A 27,397-nucleotide genomic window follows, 5' to 3' on the forward strand; every position below is an offset into this window, starting at 1 on the left:
CCTTGTTTTCAAATCTGTGTTTCTCAAACAGTGGGTCAGGGACCAGAGGGTGGGCATTTAGCTTAAGTGAATAAACACCTTTTGAGGCTGTTTATTCACCCACAGAATTAAGGATGACATGTCCTTGTAATCAGGACCAGATTAAGTGGTTGAAAGAACAAGGTTGTCAAACAGAATGTGGACATGTTGTTTGGGCTCATAAAGACATATCACCTGGCCTAACAAATGGAGAAAAAATAGTGTGGTCCTAAACACCAGTTTGATGGTGGCAAAGGAATAGCCTACAGTGGTGGTTCTCAAACAGTCGCTTAGCGAAATTTTCTTTGGGCCCCAAAAAGGCTTGCACCGGCCCTGGGCACAGAAAGACTGAAGTTTGCTTAGGACAGGCTGTGTGGAAAGTACCAGCCACAGAGCACATGTTGTTATTATAGTGAAAAACAGTTGCATTGTCTTCACCTAAATGTTTATTGAGCAATTCAAGACAGAAGTAGAATCTAAATTAGCGCAATGTATTGCTTCACTTGTCCACCGCTCGAACAATTCAGATGTGCTGTAGGGATTATGAGAGAGACGAGTTTGGGCCACAACTAAAATGTTCACAGTTTGGAATACCTACCGTAATTTACATAATTCCCAAAATGTTCGGCAGATCCTGAGACCCCAGACACACTGGCCACGTTTTCTGCGCAACTACATGCTTTCCTACATGTCTCAAAACAGAGGAGACCTTGACTCAGTGTCAATATAATGGAAAGAAACGGCATGATTTTAAACACAAGAAACAATGTAAATTCTTTGGTCAGAAGGTGCATTGCTGTAGTTTCCATAGCAGCTGCTGGTTCTTCCCACTCGTTTTGCTCCAGAGAAAACTCCAAACAAAGACCAGGTTTACGCCCACAAAGTTCATATCACTGAGTTGCTTCACTGCTCTGAATTTAGATGCAGAGATTCAGAGAAAGGGCCACATTCTGCAAAGTCATACTCTAAAATAGACCGTGTCAAATTCATGCATTTTGTGGGAGGATTTCACAGAGAATAAAACAAGTTCATCCTTAAAAATAACAGCATGTCCCCTAGAGTTCAATGTTTGTGCCAAGGCTTAAGTCCAACATGCATCTAAAGCATAAAGCCCATATAGACATGTGGTCAGGCCATCTCGGAGAATTCATACTCTTTAAAAAGCCAAAGAGCTTCACGCTGCATTATTCATTCACTCCTCTGACATACTCGGTGATAAGCTCCTTCTGCTGCTGAAGCTGCTCTCAGGCTGAATGATGGAAATGTGGCTGTCAACATGGCACATTTCTAAAATAAGTTGCAGGATTGCAATCAAATCAAAATCTTATTTCAAACTGAAATACCAAGACATTGGAATGCCCTGGAGTTTTTTGCACTTCATTGAGAAGCAGACCACCTACAGTGTCTCCAGTGTGCGCCTGACCAATTTGTTCAAACTTTTATTCACACAAAAAGGATCCAAGAGGTGCTCACCATTTTTTCTTATTTCAAACTATCGCAATTAACTGAACACAAATTGAAGTAACACTATGTCCTTACTGCAGTGATAGGAAAGAGTCGTGCACTTGCCATCACCGCTTTTCATACTGTCCTATTAACTTAATTAACAAGCCTGTGAATGAAAATAACAGTAAAGTATTGCTCTAAAATCATACTGTCCTTTCTTCAAGCTAGCCTAGCTCTACCATATATTCCAAACAGAAAGAAAGTGGGTGTGGCCTGCCAGGCTATCTTCAAGCACCACTATGCATTGTTTTTTAAAGGTCTTTATAGTTTTTGTCCTCCGAAAGAGTCACATAATTAGTGAATACATTTTCATCAATAATCTCCAAGCAATAATTTGTTTTTGTACATGCAAAATAACGGCCAACAAATTTGGAGGAAATGCTTCTTATTACACAAAAAACACATTCATACCAGGGCAATGAGGTGTTCTGCCCAGAGACACAACAACAACAACTGATTAGGGAAAAAACATGGTGGGTGGGACGGCCTCATGGTTCTAACCTCATGGTTCTAACCGGGCCTGTCTCTCATAAGGGGCTTCTGAACCGCTCTTTGTCTGACCCGTCACCTAGGACCTGTTTGAAATGGGAGACCCTACCAGGGGCACGAAGCCCTCGACAACAGAGCTCCCAGGATCATTCAGGTTCTCATTCAGGTTTAGGTGGCGGTTCCAGGAGGGGTGTGGCGGAACCACTTTCCATAAACACAGTTATTGGTTTGGGACAAGAGATCCAGACTCTAACAAATGGAGGAGGCCATTTGACCTATAAATAAACATCAGGCTCTACATTATGCTGCTCCTGACCAAGACACCTACAAAGATAAGCTTAGATGAATGAATACTCTTGTAAAGATGACGCCCAGCCTATTAGCTTTGCACAGGACCAAACAATGAAGCTATTATGTAAATTCCTTCCCACTCAAGAAGATGCGCTTTTACAGCTGGGCCAGCAAATCCTGACTGGAAATTCATAATTCAACCAACTTTTATGAGGCAATCATGCAAGGAATAATCTAGTACATTGGTTCTCAAACAGTAATACTTCTGGTTGTACTTTGTAAAGTGTTGGGTCTGAAAAAGAGTGGAGTTTTGGGACCTCTGTATGTACAGGTACATATTGCAATTTGAGAGTAAATGTAATTAGGGAGGGCTCAATTTGTTGGCTTTATCGAAGTGTTAACCTCCAGGTCGGTATCAGATCGGTGGCACAGTGCATTTTGCAGTATTTTTTCCCGAGCAGAGGTAATTAAACATTACGAACTATATTTCTGTTGTATACATTTGAACAATTACCATATTTGATGTTCATTTGCTCGCACCTCATTTTAGAGTTTGTAAGCCATCTGTTGAGCACTCAAACTGCCATATATCACGGCACCATTTATCCTTCTAGCATGCTGTCAGCTAAAATGGTGGGGTTTTTTCATCCTTTTTTTGTAATTCTCACTACTGCCAGCGGGCGCCCGAGCAACATACAAGATTACTAAAAGACCAGTTTTCTAGGTATTGTCCAGGAACATGCACATATGATAACTTACAATGCCGAAATGCCCACAATTGTGTTCATAAACTACAATTATGTATATGTTCACTCTTAAAATACATAGTACAAATAAATTCGAAAATCTCTTCCTAACTGCTTCTTTACATTTCTATTGACTCTAGTCTAATGGAACTCGTGCCTCGTCACTTGCACTACTCACATACTGTGCTCATCCTCCTATGCTTGTTGTGTTCACTGCAGCACAGTGTTATTGCGATACTATATTAGGCTATATACTTAACTTAATTTGATTTGATCTCTGATGGTATAACATCCTCTCATGTAGAGCATAACAATTAAATGGTAGCATTCTGTTCAATCAACAAACTGATTTAATCATGAACACCATATTGTACCATTGTTGATTGACATGACATGACACACAAACTTTGCAGCAACGCCATTGCAACTACAGGCGTTGTGGTATCTAGGTTATTAAAAGTTTTATTCTAGTTGAAGTGTTCAAGGTTTTTACAAGAGTTATGTTTCTGAGATATGAGTTTAATCAGTTGGAAGCTTGGTGTATTTACTAATTACTCTATCAGGAAAAAAAGGTGGAGCGTGAGACCGACAGACGGATCGTGGTGTAGAGAGAGCTGAGTCGGGGGTCAAGGCTCTCAATTTACCGATCGATCTACGTTCCCACCCTCACCTATGGTCATGAGATTTGGGTCATGACCGAAAGGACAGGATCGCGAATACAAGCGGACTAAATGAGTTTCCTTCGCAGGGTGGCTGGGCGCACCCTTCGAGATCGGGTGAGGAGCTCAGTTACCCGGGAGGAGCTCGGAGTAGAGTCGCTGCTCCCTCACATCGAAAGGAGCCAGCTGAGGTGGCTCGGGCATCTGTTCCGGATGCCTCCTGGTCGGTGGAGGTGCTCCAGGCATGTCCTAGACAAGGCCTCGTGGAAGACCCAGGACACGCTGGTGGGACTATGTCTCCGAGTTGGCCTAGTGTCTCCTCGGGGTCCCCCCAGAACAGCTGGAGGAGGTGTGTGTGGACCGGGAAGTTTGGGCATCTCTGCTGAGACTGCTGCCCCCGTGACCCGGCCCCGGATAAAGCGGAAGAAATGGTGTACAAGGATGTTCACCTTAACAACAAACTGGACAGGTGCCACAACACCAAGAAGGGCCAAAGTCGCCTCCACCTTCTGAGGAGACTGAGGTCCTTCTGGGGAGACTGAAGTCCTTCTGAGGATATTGTAGAGGAGCTGAGCTGCTTCTTCAGTGGCAGACTGAGACACCCTCAGTGCAAGACTGCAGGTCCTTCATCCCCACTGCTGTCAGACTGTGTAACACTACTATAAAATAAGTCATGCAATAAGCTCTATGTTATGTCACTTCATCAACCACTTGTACTGTGACTGTAAACTTTACAATGCTAATGTTTACATTTTGATGTTTTATATTCTGTTCTAATTTATTGTTTGTATAATTTTCACCTCTTTAAAGCGTTAAAGTGTTTTATTAATTGTATATAAGATAGCCAACACATATTTACTATTTGTTTGCACATTATCCTGTTCTTTGATTGCACATGTTTCCTGACTATTTGCACCCCCTGGGTGTTCTTGAGAGCTGATGTAACTAATGAATTTCTCCATTGTGAGATCAATGAAGTCCTATCTTATCTTTTTTAATCGAGAGAAATGCAGGAGTTTGGGGCAGATTGGTGCTGCCTTTGCCTTGTCCTCGGGAGCCACTCTTCGGCCGTGGATGTTCAAGGAAGAAGGGTTTGTTTACGCGGCGCTACTTTCATCTCCATCCGCGGAGCCCTGGAGCACGCTAAACACCACGGTTTGAGACTTAATTTACAAACATTTGTCCTCCTTCAACTGTTATCATGATTTGAAGTCTTAATGGATTATGGACTGAGTGTTTGTATCCACCTTTGTCTAATTGAGCGAGATTTCACCGTGTGTTTTGGATCTATTTTCTTGGGGATGGCCGAGCTGCGCCTCTCTCTCCCTTACTCCAGCGCTAGGCCGCCATCTTGAATTTTGATGCTAATGTCTAAAAAAAATGTTTCCTGTGATATTTTTGTTAAAGCTGGCATGCTGATTCTGGACTATTTAGACGATCTGCCGTCTTGTTTTGCGACTGTCAGTTCACCATCGTAAGTATCCAAATGTGGATGTCGGGTTTGGCTAGTCGACCTGAGGCATTTAACGCGTGAAAATGCTCTCAGATCAGGGGTAGCTTCTTTTGTAAATAACACCGCTTGTGCAAAGTTACCGAGCGTTTTGTTTCTGTATTAGACGGGTAAGGTGTGGTTTTGTGAGTTTGTGGCGCCAGAGTAACTTTTGATGAACAGATTTGTCAAAGGATCCATGCCCCCAGCTCGAGCTAACTCAGGACTGTTAGCTGTAGCTGTAGCTTAGCATGGTGGGGATCGGGGCTCTGCAGGTACGTACATACACATTTTGTTTGGAATATGGAGGCGATAGTTTCCCCTTAATGTGCGTGAAACAGTTGTGTGTATGTTCAACCACATTTCAATCGCCGTGGTTTCTCTGCTTGCCACATTTTGTGAATCGGCACCGCTGTGATCCGAAGCTAAGTTAGCTTTTCAGTGAAGTTCAGTTTGATGCTTCCAAGAGATAGCAAAGCCAAAGTGAGTGTTGGTGACAGTTGTTTGTTTGCTGATCATTCATCGAGGAAAGATTTTAGTGGCAACATGTTTGCAATGATTTGCTCGGTTGCTGCACCAACAGCATTCATTCTTTCTGTGTTATTGATATCCGCAGCACGTCGCTTTAAATATGGAGTTTAGACTTTGTTAAATGCCACTCCTTGGAAAACACGTATCATTAGGTGCTGCTTTATGACTCCTTCCTCTTCCTTCTCAGATGTGTTGAGTGCATTGGCCCGGTGCGGTGGCTGGGTGAAGGGAAAGCTTGTGTTTGTGGTGGTTCGCTGCTCTGAGCCGGTGTCGGCTGCATGCTAATACCACACACAGTGGCTCTGTGGTCAGGAGCGGATGAGCCCAAGGTGGAGAGCAGCCAGATCTGCTAAACACCAGCCAAACTAGCCTCGCACCGGGGTTTTCTGAACTGTTGTTTGGACTAGATGCGTTTTCGTTTTGTAGTGGAAAAAAAATTGTATGTGTCGTGTGCACCCGGTTAGATTGGGAATATAGCAATGATCACACAGCGGCTGTCGCCTTTGGGATGCGCTGTTCTGTTGTTGAATCGGTAACGAGAGTGAACCAGAATCACCCCATTTCGCAAAATCATATGAGTGAAATGTTTAGAATAATTCATGTCCAAGAATATGCAGCTGTTGTTGCGCCTAGCGGCATTAAAATGCGTTGTTTTGGGTTACCGCGAGGTGGTGCTGTTGCTCCACGTTTGACTCTCCTTGTTTACTCCTCTGCCCCAGCGGTAATTACAATATTCATCAGTGCTGCTTCAGAGTGACTTCAAATGTGTTCGTTCAGGAGAGCCAACCATGCCTTTAGACCTTTATCAAAGCATGTCACTTTAAGCTCGGGCGTAATTACTTGACTAAAGCTGCTAGACTAATGTTGACTGCAGTAAAATTAGCAATTAAGGTGGTGATGCAAATACGCATGACTGATGTTGGTTCTTAACACAGCTCCACACTACAGTGAGATAAACTGTGGACTCTATAACTCAGACCAACCTCACAGCTCGGTTCATAACTCACCTGCTGATTAAACTGTGTGTTGTTCGGTCTCCTGGAAACAATAAGCCTTTTTGTCCTTCAATTCAGTGCACACTCTGAATGTACCCACCGCTTCTCTGTCTGCAGGCTGTGTACTCGAACCCCACGTGAGCGCGTTTCCTCACCTCGGAGACTAAATGCACCCGGACCAGGGGGCTTGGGGGCATGAAGTGGCTGGGCGAATCCAAGAACATGGTCTTAAATGGCAGACGGCACGGGACCAAGTTGACCAGCGAGACCCAGAAAGCCCCTCTACGCCACAGCAAGGCCCTGCAGAGGAGCCGCAGATGTAGCCGTAGTCAGTATACTAGACACCGCAATATGCAAAACTAGCCTGAGCTTTGACCGCATTGTTTTCTTATTAAAACATACATGGCGTTGTGTTGCCAGCAGAGAAGCCGGTCCCTACTGAAGCTTAACTTTTGTACTGTTTTAGAGCTGAATTACTATATTTACCATTATTTCAAGTTGTATAACAAAGCAATATAGTTTAAAATGAACAGTTTTTTTTGATACATCCTGAAAACAGGGCAGAACATGATACTAAAATGTTAATTCCAAAAGTGAGTGAAATGCCCCTATGACACAGAGCCTGTCTTTTTCAGGGTTCAGTGCAGCCAGCCTGGAGTCAGAGCGCCGCTATGTGCCCTCTTCAGGTATGACCGCGAAGGAGCTGTGTGAGAACGATGACCTGACAACCAGCCTCATCCTGGACCCGTATCTGGGCTTTCAGACCCACAAGATGAACACGAGGTTTGTACCGAGAGTCCAAGGCAAATATGATTGACCTCTGAACCCCCCATTGAACCAAGCACATTCTCTCTCCCGTTCGGCATTAAACAAATCTTAAAGCTTCTTGTACAAAAAAGGGTCAAATTAGTGACAAAAACAACAAGGAAATAATGATGAAAACAAGACAAAAAAGATTACAAAAAGTGACAATTTTTTTTTAAACATTTTTTTTAAGTCACTACAAAGAAACAAAAAAGTCACAAAAAGTCACTTAAAAGCGACAAAAAAAGTCACTTAAAAGCGACAAAAAAAGTCTCTTAAAAGCAACAAAAAAGTCACTAAAAAGCAACATTTTTTGTTTTTTGTCAAGTCAAAAGTCTCTTAAAAGCAACTAAAAAGTCACTTAAGTCACTTAAAAGCAACTAAAAAGTAACAAAAAGGTAACTTTGTCACTTAAGTCACTAAAATTCACTGAAGTAATTAAAAAGCAACTAAAAAGTCACTAAGAGTCACTTAAAAGCAACAAAAAAGTCACTAAAAAGCAACAATTTGTGTTTTTTGTCTAAGTCAAGTCAACTAAAACGTCACAAAGTCAGTAGTAGTTAAAGTAATTAAAAAGCAACTAAAAAGTCACTAAGAGTCACTTAATCAACTAAAAAGTAACAAAAAGGTAACTTTGTCACTTAAGTCACTAAAATTCACTGAAGTAACTAAAAAGCAACAAAAAAGTCACTTATAAGCAACTAAAAAGTCAATAAAAAGCAACAAAACATCACTGAGAGTCACTTAAAAGTCACTAAAAAGTCACTTATAAGCAACAAAAAGTCAATAAAAAGCAACAAAACATCACTGAGAGTCACTTAAAGGAATAGGCCACCGTTTTTACATACTGTGATATGTTCTTACCTCACTTTAGACGTGTTAATATATCCCCGTCTGGTCTTTGTCCGTGCGCTCTGCCAGGCAAACGGAGCACATACGCAGCCTCTCCCACATGTCACATAGCTCCGAAAAAGCTCACGATAGAAGCTACCAAGCTCTTCCACTTGTTCCCTATTTAAATAAAGTTACGTGAAGTGTTTTCATGCGAAGTATATTTACACAGAAATGTAACATGTCGATTTTATAAGCAAATAAAAAGGGGGACTATATTGTGAGGCGTAATGATACGAGGAGCACAGCGTCCGCGTAGTAACTCCTAAAGACTTCCCCCGCTCACTTCCGTCAATAACCTTTAGGAGTTACTGCGCGGACGTTTTACTCCTCGTATCATTACGCCTCACAATATAGTCCCCCTTTTTATCTGCTTATAAAATCGACATGCTACATTTCTGTGTAAATATACTTCGCATGAAAACACTTCACGTAACTTTATTTAAATAGGGAACACGTGGAAGAGCTTGGTAGCTTCTATCGTGAGCTTTTTCGGAGCTATGTGACATATTGGAGAGGCTGCGTATGTGCTCCGTTTGCCTGGCAGAGCGCACGGACAAAGACCAGACGGGGATATATTAACACGTCTAAAGTGAGGTAAGAACATATCACAGTATGTAAAAACGGTGGCCTATTCCTTTAAAAGTCACTTAAAAGCAACAGAAACGCAACAATAGCATGACAAAAAAGCAACGAAAAGTGTCCAATAATTACCAAAAAAGCAGATTTGGGTAAAGCCCAACTGGAGACGATGTGTTCGGTTAAGGTGGGGGTTGAGAGAAGAGAAGTATGTGTTGAGCAGGGGTGTCCGATAGGATAATGGAACCATCATCACAGTTTAATGGTAGTATTATCAAATTGCCAAACTTTGTACGACAATGTGTTTAATGTGAAAAACTGGCCTTGTATTCAAAGTTTCATCTTCATATTGTTTCTCTGAAGTGGCCCAGATGAATGAAGAACTGCTGTGAGCCACATGATCATAATCTCAGTGAGTAATTTTGCTCTTTCTCTGCAGGTTTCGTCCGGTTAAAGGCAGACAGGAGGAGCTGAAGGAGATCATCGAGCGCTTCAAAAAGCACGACAACTTAGAAAAGGCGTTCAGGGCGTTGACCTCCGGAGACTGGGCCCGAAACATGTTCCTCCACAAAACCAAGGCTCAAGAAAAGCTCTTCAAACAACATGTAAGATGCGAGAAATTCAACGCATTAACTGGCATCAAATAATGTCGGCTAACACTTGATTCAAACTTGATCCTCGGCAGGTGTTTGTTTACTTGCGGATGTTTGCTCAGGACAGCGGGTTTGAGATCCTTCCCTGTAACAGATACTCATCGGAGCAGAACGGGGCTAAAATTGTCGCAACTAAAGAATGGTGAGTGTGTGTGGACTTGGATTAGCTGAGTCAGCATATTGTCCTCTTAGAATTACAAGGTTGTATCTTGTTCCTGGACCCATTCTGCACACTATACCTTTCTATAGAGCTTTGTGCAGTTTTAGGTTTTTCTGAGCAAAGACATATCCATTTTGTTATCGCAGAACTACACAGTACGCAGATAGAACCTTTATAATTCAAGAGGACGATATGGCATAAGCACATGTTTTCTCTAAAACAGAATGTATTACTTTTAGAGACACGTAGTGGTGTTTCAGCCCACTCGCGCATCTTTGAGTAATCTTGAATCTAGAGGTCGACTGATATGGGTTTTCCTCAGGCTGATGCCGATTATTTGGGATTTTTGCTTCATGCTCGGCCGATACTTTGACCGATGTCTTTGGGCGATTTTTCCACATGTCTGGTCTATAATCCTGTAAAAACTTAATTGTATTGCTGTAGGTGATTCAATCATAGTTTCTGTCTAGGGCTGAAACAAATAATTGATTAATCGACAACTAATCGATTATTGAAATAGTCGACGATTAATCGATTAATTGTTTTCTAGTAAACACAGACTCAAATAGAGCAAGAATGACATGAAAACTGTATATTTTTAATGAAAACTACTCTGTTTATAAAGTTAGGGTCTGTAGTGTTTTGTACATCGAAAATGTCATAAATATCCGTCTGTTTCGTCCAGTCCGCAGGATTAGCTCCAAGAGCCTCCAACAAACACTCACTTTAAGTTTACTCCATCAAGACGTCCTCAAGCGGTGCCACTTTAGCGTTATGTGATAAAAAAAAAATTACATTTTCAGCCTCCATTAACAGCCAAGCGATGAATCGATTAACCGTGAAAATAATCGGTAGATTTATCGATTTGTTAGTTGCAGCCCTATTTCTGTCCCAGATTTGCAGTTAGCATTAGCATGCTGCTGATGGCTGCAGCGATCATGAATTCTCCAGGTTCTGAGCTTCAAAAAGACATGCTTGCTGCATGTAGCCCATATTGACTGAGGTTTATGAAAACTTGTATTTAACAAACTTGTAGCAAACTTGAACCAGTTTTCATCACAATGTTTCTGTGTTCCCCAGAGGCCTAGGGAGTTGTTAGAGAAAATAAGGGGATTTAAAAGAAGTCCTCTATCACTTTCGGTCCCGGAGATGTTCAGCTTTTCAATAGCCGATCTTCTAAATTCCCCAAATATCGGCCAAACATATCGGCTGGCCGACCCTGACTTAAATCTTCCCCAATGGCTGCAAAAAGCATTAAAAGTCATTAAATGAATTGTGCCAAATTCAAATTGGTGTTAAATCTAAATGTATTTATTATGACATTGTTCATTTTATTTTTATTCGAAATGACCAAAATGACGGTCTAAAACAGTGGTTCTCAACTGGTGGGTAGCAAAACCGTTTTCCAGTGAACATTTGTCAATATCTGTTAATTAAAAAGCATAGAAACTCCTGAGTGTGTTCAAACGACTGAGTTGTGTTTTTCTTTCCCATCATTTCAGCTCTATAAGTTTATAACCAGGTTTCCACTGGGTGTTAAATAATACAAAATTAAAGCCATAACCTCTTAACCCCCAACTAAACAAGCACATTTACTCCAGTTTAGCTTTACCTTAATCGAAAAGCTCATTTAAAAAAGCAGTAAATAACAGATAATGACAAAAACCCAGTAAAAAAGTGTCAAAAATACTTTCAAAAAGTGACAACGCAGCAACAAGGAGGTAGTAGGTCTTAGCTTTCAAATGAGGCATTACACTCAGGTCTATAGGCTGTGAGCTCCAGTCGAAGCTTTTAGATTTAGGTAAAGCCGAACTGGGGGAAATGCGCTTGTTTAAGGCAGGGTTAAAAGGTCAAATGGCATTAAAAAGCATTAGAATGGAGTCAAATCAGTCTTAAATCTACATTTCTTGGATCATAATGACAATTTTTACTGCAGAAGTTTGTTAAAGTCACTCAAAAGTTGCCTGTTGTGTCCAATAGACTTTTGAATGTGGAAATTAGCAAATTGTAATAAATTAAATATGCCCAGATCTTTTGTATTTGGGCATTAAATTGACATTAGAAAGCGCTACATTGGACTCGCTCCTGCCTCTTCTGGCACTTCTGACAGAGATGGATGGATCTAAAAAAAAAAAGGGGGAGAGATTGCCGTAACCTTCAGTGTAATGTTGTTTGTGTGGCGCTGTGCAGGAAGAGGAACGATAAGATGGAGTACCTGGTGGGCTGCATAGCGGAGCTGTCGGAGAGCGAGGAGAACCAGCTGCTGCGGCACGGAGAGAACGACTTCAGCGTCATGTACTCCACCCGGAAGAACTGCGCTCAGCTGTGGCTCGGGCCCGCCGCCTTCATCAACCACGGTACAGCAAAAGACCTTCACGAGATACATACATGAGCTCTAAACTGCATGTTCACTCAATCGGGAGTTCATATTTTTACTAGATAAATCAAACACTGAGACAAAACAATATGGAGGCAAGTGGATCATTAATGGCTCGGTTAAACCACTCAGTAAAACACGATAGTCATCATCCATTCACAATTAAAAACAAAGAATACAAAGTAAAATACTGCACTCCTGATTTTTTAAAGAGATCTCCTCATAAGCTACTCCCACCCCCCCCTCCTCCTGCTCCCCTTTGCAGTGCAGCTGTTTCATTAGAGAAAAGGGACAGACTCTGCGGCCCGTGTGACTGTAGTGAATCAATGGGCGTTATTTTTACTCAGCAATGAAAGGTTTAAAGGCATGATAACCAAAACTAAAAGTTTACCAAAAATAATGACTAAAAATGCAATAAAATAATTAGTCATTTGGTTTTAACGCTTTCTTATCTTTGTGCTTTTTCAGACTGTCGGCCAAACTGCAAAGTAAGTGTAACGGAAACAGTGCACACGATCAAAAGAGAAGTGAAGTGTCCAGCACGTCTTATTTGTGCCGTTTTTTGCTCAGTTTGTGTCGACGGGGCGGGACACGGCGTGTGTCAAGGTTCTGAGGGACATCGAGCCTGGGGAAGAAATCTCCTGTTACTACGGAGACGGCTTCTTCGGGGAAAACAACGAGTTCTGCGAATGCTACACGTGTGAGAGGTGCGGATCCGAGGGTCTCACGCTCTTTAACACAACTTAAAAACATCTGGCAACTCATGAAAGTGCCTGTGTTTTAGAAGTAACTCACATGGACAATCACATTCTGTTCACTATTAACAACCTCAGATTCTTTGTTTCTATCCCTTAGATATAATATTAGTAGGGCGGCATTTGAAATCCACTGACCAAAAACCAGCGTGTTTCTGCTTTTTGTGGGTCAGATACACATCCAATGGCCACTAAACATCATCTTATAATATGTTAATGATAATAAAACACAGAACTTCACAGATCAAAGCTGACGTGCCACGGTTCTGCAAATATCCAGCTCAAATCGATCCTCAGAACTATTCCAAACAATTCTTCATTTCATTCTGTGTTTTCACGCAGGCGCGCCACAGGGGCGTTCAAGTCGCAGGAGGGTTTGCCGGTGGAGGGGCCGGTCATCAACAGTAAGTACGGGCTTCGGGAGACGGACAAGCGGCTGAACCGACTGAAGAAGCTGGGGGAGAAAGGCGGCGGCTCGGACAGTCACTCCGTGGGCTCCCACACCGACGCGGAGACTCAGGAAAACAACAAAACACACACAGGTACTGTTTACTGTCGCCTCAGGGCCCGCCTTTCACCTCTGACGATGGGCCTCCACACAAATGAAATATCAAATAAAGTAAACTTCAACCCATGAAGAGAAACCATCAGCTAAAGCAGCAGTCGTTACAATCTGAACCTGCTTTCAGGATGTTTTGGGGGTGGTAGGTCGAATTATGTTAAGATAGATGTTACGATATCCAGATCGAAGTGCAGAATTTCCACGGGTTGTTCAAAGTCAGTAAATGAACAGTGTCCAAATGAACGCCTGAAATCTCTTTGAAATGCATCACATTAGATTCAAACATGTTTTTTTTTACTCAAAAGCACTGCAGCGTGCACTCCTATTTATTTTATTAATTTATTAGTTTATTTGACAGGGACAGTCCACATGAATCAACATTTCTGCAAATGTGACAGCATTAGCTGCAAAGCTAGTTTTCAGCTGTTGTCCCTGGGCAAGGTGTATGATGCCAACAACAGTTATAAAACATAAAACAGTTTAAAAGTTGAGGCTACATACAGCTCAACAGCGGTTCTTGTGATGACGCAGCACAAAGGGTCATGGTCTATGTAGTTAACAATGCTTTGTTCAGCAGGAGCCTGCTTATTCTTGGATACCATTTTAATATCGTAAAACGACCATGACGATATCGAGACACTTTTATCACCGTGATATCGCAATTTCATCAATATCGTTACATCCCTAATGACCAGACGGAATTTTACTTTCGCTGAATCTGTACGGAGACATAAACACTGTTAACGGTTTCTTCTTTGATGAACGCAAACCACTTGCTTCTGTTATTGTTGCTCCTGATGTAATTCCCCTGCTCGATGAGGTCCTACATATCCAGGACATGCTTTTCTCACCTCTTGATCTCTTGCTGAGCTTAATCCTTTCATCACAAAGTAAAACACTCACCATAACGTCACTACAGCCTGAACTATTTTTTTTCTGTAGATTGAAACTCTTTGCAGCAAACTTTAGTTATTTTTATTCCATTATATTTAGTTTAGCGTTTTGCTGCTCTTTTGTCATGTAATCAAAATGTCTGCGAAACATTTTAACATTTGCTTTGTCTTTGCAGCTGCCAGAAAAAGGACGTCCTCCTCTTCCTCTGGACTTAAATACAAAAACAGGACTCAGACTAGATCCCTTTCTACCTCATGTTCCAAGCAAAGTCGAGTCACCAATAACAGGGTACCAAAGAGACTCAAGTCCTCCCAAACACGGCCCTCACTTGGCAAAGTCCAGCTGCGCAGCCGGCGGAGGGACAGCCGCGGGCTCACGGACGGCGGCAAAGCCACGCTGTGTCACAAAACTGTCAAAAAGGAGAAAGACGGACAGGAGATCTCGCCGCACGTTTCAAACCAGCGCGGCTGCCTCACACGGCACGCGGCGAAGGAAAACGGCGGAGTTCTCACACAGAGCAGCGAGGGCAGCTCCACTTACAGAACTCGCAGGTCGACACGGACGCTCATCAAAAACAAAGAAGGTCAGAGTGACGGTTTAGACAATGCCACCTGTTCTGTTCCCGGTGGGATCGTGATAAAAAGCGAACCTTCGGACATGGACGAGTATCTCCAACCCCACCAACAGGGGGCGAGCTTGCAGCAGGTCGGCACAGGGTGTAGAAGGAGATGCACGCGACCGAAACGTGTGCCGTCTCTGCTGCCAGCGGAGAGAACTATCAAATGTGAGAACTCTTACGAGGAGACGCTCATGTCGCTGTCGGCCACAGGGCACAACCCGAGCTTCTCGGACTGCGACAGTAACGTTTTGTTGGGCTATGCTGACACACACCGGGATTACAACGGGATCTCGAAGTCGCTGCGAAGGGACAAGAGGAAGTCCGACTCCCCGGACAAAACCAAGAAGAAGCGGCGGATCACACGCTACGACGCGCAGCTCATTCTGGAAAACAGCACAGGGCTGCCCAAGCTCACGCTGCGCCGCCGGAGAGACAGCAACAGCAGCAGAACCAACGACACGAAGGACGCGGGCGCCACCTCGTCGTCCTCGAGTAAAATCAGCATCAAACTCAGCAAAGACCGTGACAAAGACAAAGGCAGCTCTTACGTGTCTAGACTGAACAACGGCTACGCTCCAGTGGTGCACAGTAACTCCACAAAGCTAAAAATCCAGCTCAAGGGTGCGGACGATCCGCGCAGGGCGGCCCACTCCACTAAAGCAGACCATCTGCCCTGTAACGGGGACATTTCTCAGAGCGTGGAGCCGCGGAACGGAGCGCATCGGCCGCAGAACGTGATGGAAGAACCTTCGTCAGACGAGGACAACGCGGACGACGACGACGATGATGATGATGATGACGATGATGATGACGACGATGATGATGATGATGATGATGATGAGGACGATGAGGACGACGACGATGATTACTTTGACAATGATTTCGAGGATGACTTCATTCCACTTCCTCCCGCGAAACGCCTCCGTCTGATCGTGGGCAAAGACTCCATGACCATAGATATCTCCTCCACGAGGAGAGAAGAGCAGTCGCTGCGGCTCAACGCATAAGCTCCGTGTTCCTCTGTAAATAAAAATCACTCGCTAATCAACTGTTGTGTTGATGTAAAAGAAGTAAATTAAAAACTCAATGACTTCCTGGAAAATCATTGTTACTAAAGGGAGAGGCTGACCTGAAACGGATCCTTAAAACCTTATTTTTCTACCGTTTATCGTGAAAGCTGTATTTGGTAAATGTCGGCCTATTATTTAATGCCTCTGAGCGTTGTTTCATGCAGTAGAAAGCTCGTCGTGGAAAACAGGCATGAGAAATTTAACAGAACCTAAATCAATTCAGTAATTTCGTATTTCACTGCACAGTAACGACGTGGTAATGGGATGGAAATGTACATGGGTAACTCGGGATAACGAGGGATAATGTATTTTGCAGCACGATTTTCATAAAATGTTTCCATTATTCTGGGTTAGGGTCATGTTTAAACGTATTACCATAGGTTTGTTGTGTCCACGTATTCCACTTTTTCGGCTTCATGCCATTTCCAGCCCATGAACCATTATTTACTGTGCTTTTAAAGTGCTACCAACATATTATAGTCATATTATATTGACGAACAGCAATGACTGCTTCAAGAAATTTTGCTGTTGAAAGAATCTGGAAATATGCCACAACGCTGCAGAGGTGAAGCCGAGCCTAGGTTTCTCATAGACCTTCGTTTAACAGAATTAACTTTAATATCATTCGGCAGCGTTTATTTGTCCGTAGAACAGATGGCACTTTGGAAATCAACTGTAAATTAGGATCATGATCTCTCGAAATTGTCTCCGCCAAGTTTGCTGCTTACTGATATATTATAATGTAGTTTTTAGTTTGGGATTTCCTCGGAATAAACAAAGGATCGGGTTTTAAGTTTGGCTCTCCCTTTACGCGAATGCACTTGTTCTTTTTGACACAACAGACGTAGATATTGTAGAAAGTGTACAGTTTTGGTGACTATCCCCTTTTGTTTTCTCACGACGGGCAGTTAAATGTTTTCGTTCAGTGTCTTGTCTTTGCTTTTTTTTTGTTTTTTTTCTACCGCACATCATTCACTAAACAACACGAGGATGGTCTAAGAAAGGCGTTGCAGAAACCCGGGGTGGTTTGAGTTACTGCTGCCATGTTTTCATTACTGCGATGGGTTCGGCTCTAGTTTGAGATCAACTTCATCTCCGTTTTGGATCATTACTGCATGTTCATCAATGCTTTGCTTTAAAGAATGAGATCAGTGACCGCCTGAATGTGCTGAATGACCAGGTTATTCCATCATTGGACTTTTCCGAGATCCGTTGGGCTCAAATCGTGAAAGAGTTGTTTCTACAAGCTCTGTCGCAGAAAACGAGGCAAAAACCAAAAAAAGAAAAGGAATTGCGGCGAAATTAAAGTCGTAAATAGCTTTGAAAAGCAATAAACTGGATTTTTGCTGCATAAAGTCATCAAAAATGTAAAAACTATGCAACAAAACGCCTTCAGCTGCAGTTTTGAGCCAAGAATGGTGCACAGTTTCAGCCAAAAGATGCCTGTTGTGTTTGATTTGAGTTTGAATATTGAAATTACATTTCCCTTCAGTCCTGTTTGATGTAATGTTGAAGATTTACAATGCGCAGATTTATCCCATTTGTGGCATGAAAAGGCATTTGTTTTCCATGACCACGCCAGGATTCAATAGAGCGGTATTCATAAATTACATTATGAATATAAAAAAGCATAAAGAAAAACTAAAGTCAACCAAGTATCTTCTTGGCTCAACCCAAATCACAATTTTTCTAGTTGCGTAAAAGTTGCTCACTGGGTTTTAAAAAATAATAATTGGAGACCCTTGACCAAGCTGGAGGATTAACCTATTGCGCAACATAAAGGTTAAAGAGATAGTCTGGAAGTCTAAATGTTTTACAAATGTTATAAAATGGGCAACATCGACCACCTGGTTTGCATTTTTATGTAAAGTAAGTTATAATATAATTTTAAAAGTTTTTTTAAAGTCCCTCCTCGGATCTCTGCAACTAATCAGTGTCGAGTATCCTCCCGCGTCAACCAATGAGACGAGCTTTTCCTCTGAACCAGCCTGGCATTGTCCAATCAGGAAGGAGGGGGAGGGGCTTGATTATTTTGGGAAATCCTGTTCCCGCTCGCCTCATTTTGCAAAGAAGGGCTTTCTGGTTAAAGAGGGGAGGAATTTGATTGTTAACTTTCAAATTTCACTCTCGCTCCTCACTTTGTAAACTTATAGACTATCACTTTAATACAGGATGAAAAGAAAGGTTGTTTCTTCTCTTTCAAGACGCTACTTCAGTTTTGTAGTCTTGCCTTTAGCTCTAACTCTACATTGGAGCGGTATAATCAATCTCGAGTTCGCAAGCCTGACAAAAGTAGAAACCGGGGAAAGCTTCTCTGAACGAGAAGCAACAACAATTTCACACATGGATGATGGATCGGCGAGTCCCGACTTGACGCCCATCGGAGAAAACGTCCCATATTCTGACAACGGCGCAGTTTTGATGGAACACCTTTTCGTTTGTCGTGGAATAACCTGGTCTTTCTGTATTCAGGCCGTCTGTCTCTCTTAATTATCCAAATTGAGGCTCTGTTTATTTGATTCAGTGGCCGTTTTTAATTCATTTGTATTGAGCACAGTTAAAAGCAATAGCAGATGAATCAATCAATGGAAAACGCTATATAGAAAGGCAGGCGCATAATGTCAACATGGCAAGGTGCTTTTTACAGACGAGAAACTTCACCTAATCAAGTTTGTCTGGATGATTTCATGTTCATGGTAATATGAAGAAAGAACTGGGCAATGAGAGGGGGGAGAAGAATCATTTTAGTTTGAAATTACGCTCACTGGTGCTAAGTCAAAATTAGAGGAGTTTGATTGTTCAGAGAAATGTGTGAAATTCTCATCATTGTTACAAACTTTTCCTCCCAATCTAGAAACATTAAAGCTGGAAAAGTATGACCGAATGAAGAAAAATGCGTCTTTTTACCAAAAATATCTCAAGTTACTTGGTCGATGGGCAAACACAAAGTTGTTTCTATCAGAAATGAAAAATATGTTGATATACAGTGGGTTCAGAAAGTCGTCTTATCACTCGATTTGTTAGTCTTGTTCAGACTTTCCATTTCATGGCAAGTGAGTAGGATTTACACCAAACATTTTAGCTGGTTTTATATATTTTTGTCTGACATGTCATTGTTGTGTATCAGCCAACACTACAAAAGGTATTCTAGATCCTCAAATGAGTAGCTGCCTTTGATTTGTGTATTTAAAGTGATAGTCTGGAAGTCTAAATGTGTTGCAATTTTTTATCAAATGTGCAAAATCAACACCATCACCTGCTCTTGAAATTGTATCTAAATTAAGTAATAATTTATACATTTTTTTGTTAAGTCCCTCCTTCTCAGCAACTAATCAGAGTCTAGTATCCTCCCGCGTTGACCAATGGGACAAGCTTTTCCTGTGAACCGGCCTGTCATGGTCCAATCAGGAGGGAGGGGGAGGAGCTCGATCATTAACTATTGAAAATTCTGTTCCTGCTCTCCACATTTTTTCTGATTAAAGAGGGGAGGAATTTTTTATTTTTTTTTTTAAATATCCCTCCTCACTTGGCAAACTTACAGACTATCACTTTAAATACAGTTTTCTGCCAATAGGATAAGCATGTTTGTACTCAAAACTACAAAATATGTATATAAAAGATTTGTTTTCCAACTTCAAGTACGCCAATGCTGATTCCCTTGGTAGATTTTTTTTTTACTTGGTTTGTCAGAATAACGAAATTGGGGTGAAATATTGTTAATAGGCTGCACTCCCAACACTTCCTGAACCCACTGTGAGCATTAAGCGGCCTTTACCCAGAATGCAATGTGAAGTAAAGCCCGTACATTACTCCGTTTTAGTTTTTCTACTCCTCTCAATGGGATCCAATCGGTGCTTCGTTTGTGTTGAACTTGTTCATATCACCAGCAGCGTTTTCTGAATCTCCACTTTTCATTTCTCTCGCTCTCAAAAAACATGTGTTGTCTGTGAGCTCCGCCGTCAGTGCTGTTTCTTTTACCATGAAGCTAAAAAGAAAAGGAAAAAAAAAATCAACCACAACAAAAAAAGTAAAAGAAACTGTCTCATGTGTGAATAGCTTGCGGATGTTATTTTAGCGGCGGGGTTTAGCGACGTTGTAAAGAGAATTTAAATGGGGACAGTGTGGATATTGTCCGATATGTAAATCATGTTGTACTTATTTAACAGTTTTGAATACTTGAAAACCACATAAAGTTCCTTTGTGACTCTTGGTTTCTCTGAGCTGATTTTGTCTTCACTCTTGTGTTATTGAGCAATTAGCGAGCCCGAAGTCCGATCACAAATATTACTAATATAAAGTTGAAATTCAAATTAATTTTAAGATTTACTCGGTGAAATGTACATGCCATTTTAGCCGGCAAAAACAAGACTAAAATTTAAGAGAATTATTCGAATCTTGGTGAAAATTAAATGACATTTGTGTCAAAAGACTAAGATGAAAATATGTTGTCAAAATGAACACTGATGTGCAGTAGATTGATTTGTGTACCAACAACAATACATTCTTAAAGGAATAGGCCACCGTTTTTACATACTGAGATATGTTCTTACCTTTGCTTAGACAAGTTCATTTGTACCTGTCTGGTCTTCACGCGTGCCCTCAGTCATGTAAACACAGCACAGACGGCGTTAGCATTTAGCCTCTATAGCTCCAAACGAGGCGAAGATAGAAGTTACCAAGCTCTATCTTCACTATTACTGCGCGGATGTTGAACTACTCCTGGTATTATTGCGCCTTACAATACAGTTCCCCTTTTTATCTGCTTAAAAAAATCACATTGTTTAATTTTGTGTAACTATACTTTATCGTGTAACACTTCACGTAACCATATTTAAATAGGGAAAACGTGGGTAACTTCTATCTTCACCTCGTTTGGAGCTATAGAGGAGAGGAGAGGCTAAACGCTAACGCCGTCTGTGCTTTGCTTACGTGACTGAGGGCACACGTGAAGACGGACGCTCTCATCCAAAAAAACTACAAAACAATTGATCCTGGACCTGGAGCGTTGGTAGAGGCCACCGTAATGGAAAGTAAAGGTGCTATGCTAACCACTCACTGCAAAAACACAAATATCTTTTTTTTTTTCATAAAAAGTTGCATAATGCACCTTTAACAAAATTGTTTACAAAGTTTTCTACTATTTATACTAGGGTCGAACGGGTCGTCTCATGATCGGATGGTTGGGGTTTGAATCCCAGCTCCTGAAGATGCCCGTCGTTGAGTCCTTGGTTGAGTGTCTGTGACACTGGTGTATAAAAGTGTATAAAACTGACTGGACTTGAACTTGGAGATCCCTGATCTGTGAACATGGACACATTTCTTAACACAAAGAGTGATTACTGTAGTAATCTGTTATGGCAACACTGCGTATTGGCCGCTGCTTATTGCCAAATCTTTAGGGAAACAAAAAATTATATATAAGACTAATATATATAAGACTAATCTATACAAAGAGCCTTTGTATAGATTACACTATTTCTTTGTTTCCGGTGACATAAGAGATAGCAAACTTCCCCCAAATCTTAAAATATTAATTTCAAATACAGATACCAATGTGTGTTTCGACTCCAATACAGACGCTATTCTCAGAAATAATCACACCCTTTGTCTTTCAAGGAGACACAGCAGATTAGGCTAAGCCCCCAGGCATAACAAATAAAGTGCTGACGGGGGAGTACATGGGTTTTCATCCATAATTCTCTGTTTTTTGATCGTGTCAGCTATGACTGAAATGTGAGGTCAACTTGTTTTACAAAGAAAACAATTTCCAAACCAGACACTCGTGCATTTTTTGAAGCCTATAATAACGATGGTTGCACGAGGACAGCTCAGTCTCACAGCAGACAAGGTCTCTGCACATGTTTTTACATAAATAGAAACATGGAGGTGGACAAACACGGTTGGATTAATCTTTTCCTAAAATAGGAAGGATTGTGTCTTTTTGGTTTGGCTGCACAGTCGTGACATCATGGGCTACAGTCACAGCCAGTTTGGAGGCTGTGGAGGCACTTATTCTCTTTTACCAAATAAAGGATTCTCTTCTCCTTTTTACAGAATAGATAGATATGAAGTATTTTTACATACTCATATTATTTATTTGGCGGTTTGAATCCCAGCTTCCGCAGGTGCAGACTATCACTGTGTCCTTGGGCAAGACACTTCACCCGTATTAGATTAACAGTGAACTGTACAAATCGAAAACTATAAAGGAATGCATAAAAATAGAAGATAAAAAATCTCTATATATATTAAACAACAATTTAAAAACAGAACAACAGCGTTATTATTATTATTATTATTATTATTATTATTATTATTATTATTATTATTATTATTATTAAAGGTACTTTTCGTAACATTTTGCACTATACAGTTGCCCTCAATACAAAACATGTTCCTAATGACCAGCTCGACACAGAAAAAGCTATTTTTGCACCTAAACTGCTACCTCATATTTGGTTGCCTTTGGTCCACATCTCCATGGAGACATGAGACAAGCTGGAAACATCCCGCTCCCTATATTTTACAGTCTGGTCTGATGAGAGCTCACAGCCTTAAGACACATGTTTATGTTTTTAGCTGTTTTTCAATTATTAAAAATATCAATGATTCAATAAATAGTAAAATAATAGCATTTATTGGGTGGAATGTCACGCAAGTGTCGCTTTAGGTTTTGTTTTTTTGTTTTTATTATTCAAATAATGTTTTCCCTCAATTTGAAAATGTCATGCCCTGTAAAGATAAAAAAAATAATACAAATAATACAAATAGTCCAGATTGTAATTACTTAAATGTCCACACGCGACGCTGTGGAAGCCAACATTTTCATCCAATCAGCTTCGTCCTTTTAAATCCCGCAGCCAATCAGAATCCAGATCGCAGTATTTGAACTGAGCCTCGGCGTCCATAGATTCATGTTGTTTATGAGGCATTTACCTGCAGAAACCTTCACCTTTTGCTGAAGTCCTACGCGTTTGCTGGTGTATTTTCACATCGATTCGCATATCTTTGCCGTGGATAGTAAAAATGGCTTCTCTGGAGGTCAGCGCCCTGGTAAGTGAACCTTGTCTTTATCCGGAATGTATTTCCACGAGCTTTGTTTCCTACTTTGTCATTGGTTAGCGCTAGCTTAGCAGCATTGCTAGCATTAACGCGTTGCTGCATAAAGGGACTGAGGATAACCCCCTAATGTCATATTCATATTAAAAACGTGTGTGCCCCGTGCCTTGTGGTTATAAGTGTTTTGTTCTTTAACTGTAGCAGTCTGCGGTCGGAGAGAACCCCGTGCGGATGGGGAAAGCGGCTGCAGCAGGTCCGAGGAGAGCGGCTCTGGGGGAGATCACCAACTATAACAGCACAGCCGTCAACACTAAGGTGAGTTAATGCGCGACTGCATTGATCTATAGACTATGGAGGGCAGGCGCATTATGTCAACTTTATTTTATACTTCCATCATTTTACAATCTGCTTTTCATGTCAACTTTGGGTTAGTAATTGGTTTGACCCTTATTTGAACTGTCCAAATGACAGCCTCTGTGGGCTGCTCAAAGTTTATAATTTACCAGGATTTTTAATCAGAAGTGTTGGTGTCAACTTTGAATAATGCTATACTGTTTCTCAGAGGGGAGCAGCCAAATCCAAACCTGCTGCAGTCTTGAAGACGAAGCAGCCTGAAAAAAAACTTGAGGTCAAGCCCCTGGTGGTCCCTGTGGTCCCTGTGGCACCTGTGGTCCAGGTGGTCCCTGAGCTGCCTGAGGTCCCACAGCAGCTGGATGTGTCCATGCAGGAGGAGAGCGCCTTGTGCCAGGCCTTCTCTGAAGCGCTGCTCACTGTGGAGGATGTGGATGAGCAGGATGGGGACCAGCCTCAGCTGTGCTCCGTATACGTCAAAGACATCTACAGATATCTGCATGAGCTGGAGCTGCAGCAGGCCGTGAAGCCCCAGTACATGACGGGCTACGACATCAACGGCCGCATGAGGGCGCTGCTCATCGACTGGCTCGTCCAGGTGCACTCCAGGTTCCAGCTGCTGCAGGAGACGCTGTATCTGACTGTGGCCGTGCTTGACCGGTTTCTGCAGGTGAGGGGCTTAAACAGGAGGCAGTGGACCAGTGCATTATGTCCTGATGTAACCCTATGGTCTGACCCTCAGGTGCAGCCGGTGTCACGTAGGAAGCTGCAGCTGGCCGGAGTCACTGCCATGTTCGTGGCCTGTAAATACGAGGAGATGTACGCTCCGGAGGTGGGAGACTTCGCCTACATCACAGACAACGCCTTCAGCAAGGCCCAGATCCTGGAGATGGAGCAGGTGGTTCTGAGGAGCCTCAAGTTCCAGCTGGGACGCCCTCTGCCCCTGCACTTCCTCCGCAGGGCCTCCAAAGTGGCTAGTGTGAGTATCTATTGCTCTTTCTCTGTCTTTATATTTGCATTGACCCTCGTACTGCTCTAACATGGGCCTCCTTTTCTGTCCAGTCGGACGTGGAGAGACACACTTTGGCCAAATACCTGATGGAGCTGACCCTGTTGGACTACGACATGGTTCACTTTCGTCCATCTGAGATCGCGGCCGCGGCTCTGTGCCTGTCCCAGCTGCTGCTCGAGGGGCTGCCCTGGGTCTGTATAAACTAAACTTTTCTTCTTTTAAAAAAAAAAATAATTTATCCTTCAAAAGTACTCCCCCTCCGTCTTGGGAGTGTGTGTGGAGGGAAGTGGTGCAAAGTAAACCCTTTACTGTTTACTGTGCAAACTATAGTTGTTTGTTGATGCTCGTTTGGTGCCGAGTTGGGGTTACCATGGTAATGACAGTTGCAAGTATATAAAGTTTTGCTCGATCAGTAACCACAATCAGTTAAGCAATTACAAATATGGAGTTTCAAATTATTATAGTTTTAATGGTGAAATGTTTCTTAAATCGTAGCTGCATAGATGTAATTGAAATCATTTGGCTTTAATCTACAAGTGTCTTATTTCCCCATTTAATCTATCGTGGAATGTGCAACTATTTCTGAATCTTGGAAGAAATATCTTGACACAATTTTTTGAGCACTTAAGTAGTTAAAAGTACTTTTAACTCAACTGGTGAAATACTCATGAGCGTTTCATTGATCTGTCCTAAAATGTCCCTTTGTTTCCCCCAGTCTCCCACGCAGCAGCACTACTCCACTTATGACGAGGCCCACCTGAAGCCCATCGTGCAGCTCATCGCCAAAAACGTTGTCCTGGTCAACGATGGGAAGACAAAGTTCACAGTAAGTCTGTTTGCCGCCTGTAGAGTTTGGGATTGAATGTTGTATAGATCGAGGGCACAGAAATCCACTCTTTTGTGAGGAACAAACAAGCAAACCTGGTTTGTTAAACCAACGTGACATAGTCTCCTTCAGGCTTTTAAAATATTGCATATTTCATCAAGGGGAAGGGGGGGAAAAGGTGTATTTCAGAGAAACGCACTCTATATTAAATCTCATTTTAATTTTCTTAAGGCACTGTATCCCTCTTCCTAGATAATTAAGCGGGTTTCCAGAGCTCTAGCTCAACTGGTGTCAGGAAAAGTTTTTTTAATTTGTCATCTCTGGCCGATACAACTCTATGGGAGACATGAAGTTTCTGAAAATCTCAACAGAAAATGGACAAATATTGAAATTGATCGTTATTTGGAAGTGATTGGGTTCACAAACATGCCATATCGGCCTCATGGCTGAAAGTCCTTTTTGTACTGATAACTTCCTGGGTTGGGACAAAACATTGGATTGTATCGCAGTCCTTTCAATACTTGTGTTTGGAGGCTTTTTTTATCCTGCACGCCTTGTTTTTTAGTACGTTACACAGAACGTTGTTACATTGTGTTAATTCAGATTGAAAAGTGCATTGTCCATTAAATGGCATTTTGATTTATAAACTTTGGAGACGTGTTTTCTTAACACATTTTAATGTAAACATTAATGATCATTATTTATTGAACCAGGATAGTCCCACAGAGATCAAGAATCTCTTTTTCAGGGGAGTCCTGGCCCCAGAGGGGAATCTATTTTACATGTTTTTTAGTGGTAGGGGAAACCGGAGTACCCGGAAGAAACCTACGCAGACATGGGGAGAACATGCAAACTCCACACAGAAAGGCCCCGTCGAGGTGGGAATCGAACCCGGGACCTTCTAGCTGTGAGGCGTGAGCGCTAACCGCTGCACCACCGTGCCGCCCTAATTACTGTATTGGATTGGCCCCGGAGTGTCATGATAGAGAGTAGGGTGGGGCCGTGGACACTGACTGTAGGACACAGGGGCAGGTGCTTAAGAAGTGAAATGAAATTATGTTGCTTGAATAGATCATATTTGAGAGGAAATTAGAATGGCTAAAAAAAAATAATTATGAAATGCCTTTTGCATTAATCTTGATTGGCGTAAGGCTGGAATTGAATTTGTCTGTCAATTATATCATCAAATATATCTATCGTGATTTATTTTTTTATATCATGATAGAGATTTTAGGCCATATCACCCAGCCCTAATACGTACTAGATAGTCCCAGCCCTAGTAACTACACAAAAAATTATTTTGAATATTGTCACGACTATTGGACTCTTATGACAAAATATTTGGTCCTTAGTTTATGTGCTTAAAAATGTGACCTTTGTTTCTGTGGCTTTATGATGACAAAAAATCGATTTCGAGTTACCACAATATAATTCTAACCTGCCCTTCTCAGTTTGAAACTTTAGGCTCTTTGGAATGTTTTTGCTGTGTTCTCGTTGGTCTCTTTTGGCCTGGGTTTAGGAGCGGGATTAGCTTCCTGACTGTTTGGTGAATGGCCACTAAAGAGACTTCTGTATCAGGGCTGTAGAACATCACTACTCGTTTGTGGTTTAAGTTTCAGCTTTGTGTCCGTATTTCTCCGTAACCCTCCTGCTCTCTGATCTCCAGGCGGTGAAGACCAAATACTCGAGCAGCAAGCTGATGAAGATCGCCCTGAGCCCTCTGCTCAGCTCTCCTGTCGTCCAGAGTCTGGCGGCTGCAGAAGACTCTCACTGACCAACGGACTCGGAGCCTGGACAAAGATGCACTTTATTTTTGACATTTCGTCCCGTGGAGATTTTTAAATGAACTTTTACCCTTTTTTTTGTTTTTCCTACTTTTGTTGCTTTAAGCTTCATAATGCTTTTACTAAATGGTACATGCTTAAAACCTGACTCGGCTGTGCTTTTTATGTGTCAAGTTTTCAACATTTTACCCTTAAAGCAGTTTTGTACTCTGCTGGATGGGGCGCGAATGTTTTACAGAATTTTAACTTTGCGATTTACAACAGCTTATTTAATTTT

The 27,397-nt window shown here is 41.9% G+C and overlaps 2 protein-coding genes across 2 annotated transcripts; both read left to right on the forward strand.

Annotated features, from left to right (window-relative positions):
• The first annotated feature begins 4,933 nt into the window (after positions 1-4,933).
• On the forward strand, positions 4,934-16,816 carry kmt5b (lysine methyltransferase 5B). Its single transcript, XM_079554945.1, has 10 exons — positions 4,934-5,183; positions 6,842-7,052; positions 7,360-7,507; positions 9,438-9,603; positions 9,684-9,793; positions 12,002-12,168; positions 12,657-12,676; positions 12,759-12,895; positions 13,286-13,485; positions 14,575-16,816. Exons 2-10 carry the CDS (start codon positions 6,920-6,922, stop codon positions 16,023-16,025), a joined length of 2,532 nt encoding a protein of 843 aa, XP_079411071.1. The 5' UTR covers positions 4,934-5,183; positions 6,842-6,919; the 3' UTR covers positions 16,026-16,816.
• A 6,076-nt stretch (positions 16,817-22,892) lies between these two features.
• Positions 22,893-27,373, forward strand: LOC306961944 (G2/mitotic-specific cyclin-B2-like). The gene is made up of 7 exons (XM_079554919.1): positions 22,893-23,141; positions 23,349-23,462; positions 23,710-24,168; positions 24,241-24,477; positions 24,561-24,701; positions 25,226-25,336; positions 27,003-27,373. The coding sequence occupies exons 1-7, from the start codon at positions 23,115-23,117 to the stop codon at positions 27,108-27,110; spliced, it is 1,197 nt and encodes a 398-aa protein (XP_079411045.1). The 5' UTR covers positions 22,893-23,114; the 3' UTR covers positions 27,111-27,373.
• The last annotated feature ends 24 nt before the right edge of the window (positions 27,374-27,397 follow it).

Source organism: Gobius niger (genome assembly GCF_951799975.1).
Source record: "Gobius niger genome assembly, chromosome: 4".
Taxonomy (NCBI): Eukaryota; Metazoa; Chordata; class Actinopteri; order Gobiiformes; family Gobiidae; genus Gobius; species Gobius niger.